Source organism: Myotis davidii, unplaced genomic scaffold, assembly GCF_000327345.1.
Source record: "Myotis davidii unplaced genomic scaffold, ASM32734v1 scaffold370, whole genome shotgun sequence".
In the NCBI taxonomy this organism is placed as follows: Eukaryota; Metazoa; Chordata; class Mammalia; order Chiroptera; family Vespertilionidae; genus Myotis; species Myotis davidii.
This window is the reverse complement of record NW_006288615.1, coordinates 5,547,147-5,547,784: the sequence shown is the minus strand read 5'-3', so window position 1 is coordinate 5,547,784 and position 638 is coordinate 5,547,147. Positions and strand designations below refer to the sequence as shown.

Genomic DNA, 638 nt, shown 5'->3' with positions numbered 1-638 from the left:
CAGCAGGAGCAACCCCCAGGGTTCCCCAAGGCGGGCAGAGGCTGTCAGCTGCCGGGCAGCGCCCCAGGGGCAGATCTGAAGCAGCAGGACCATGCCCCCAACTCCAGGAACCTCGCCGGGACCCCTAGAGCAGCAGCAGCACCCAGAGCTAGGGTGAGCCGAGAGCAGGTTTGTTCCAAAGCAGCTATAAAGGAAAAAGCCCTCGGCTTAGCCGTGGCGGGCCCTAGCCCCGGAAGCTGCCCTTGAAGGCGGCCTTGACCAGGCTGCCGGGCCGCGGGACTGGAGCCTTGGGGGTGCCAACCGCCCCTTTCAAGTTTGCGCTGAGCGACAGGCTCAGGCTCTCAGGCCCGCGCGCTCCGCTGGTGGTGCCTGCAGCCCGCTGGCTGCCAGCCTTGGTGGAAGGGGCGGGGCCCCACCTTCCCACGCCCCTCCTGGCGCAGCCAATGGGCGACGGCGCTAGGCCCCACGTGACGCGAGCCCGGCTGGGCAGCAGGCAAAATGTGAATGAGAAAGAGGAGCGCGATTTAAAGGTGCTGGCGGCGCCCGCGGAAGACAAGTGCGCCAGCTTCGCGCGGTAGGCAACCGACTGCGGGACCGACAGACGGACCCACCGACGGCTGTGAGCCGGGGCACAGGGT

At 68.2% G+C, this 638-nt stretch overlaps 1 protein-coding gene across 1 annotated transcript in view; it reads left to right on the top strand.

The window, feature by feature from the left end:
• The window catches only part of GBX2 (gastrulation brain homeobox 2), a 6,154-nt gene that overhangs the window by 2,383 nt on the left and 3,133 nt on the right, over positions 1 to 638 (top strand). The window contains exon 2 of the mRNA XM_015561805.1: positions 376 to 574. Coding sequence (XP_015417291.1) covers positions 376 to 574 — 199 coding nt within the window. The remainder of the gene's footprint in view (positions 1 to 375; positions 575 to 638) is intronic.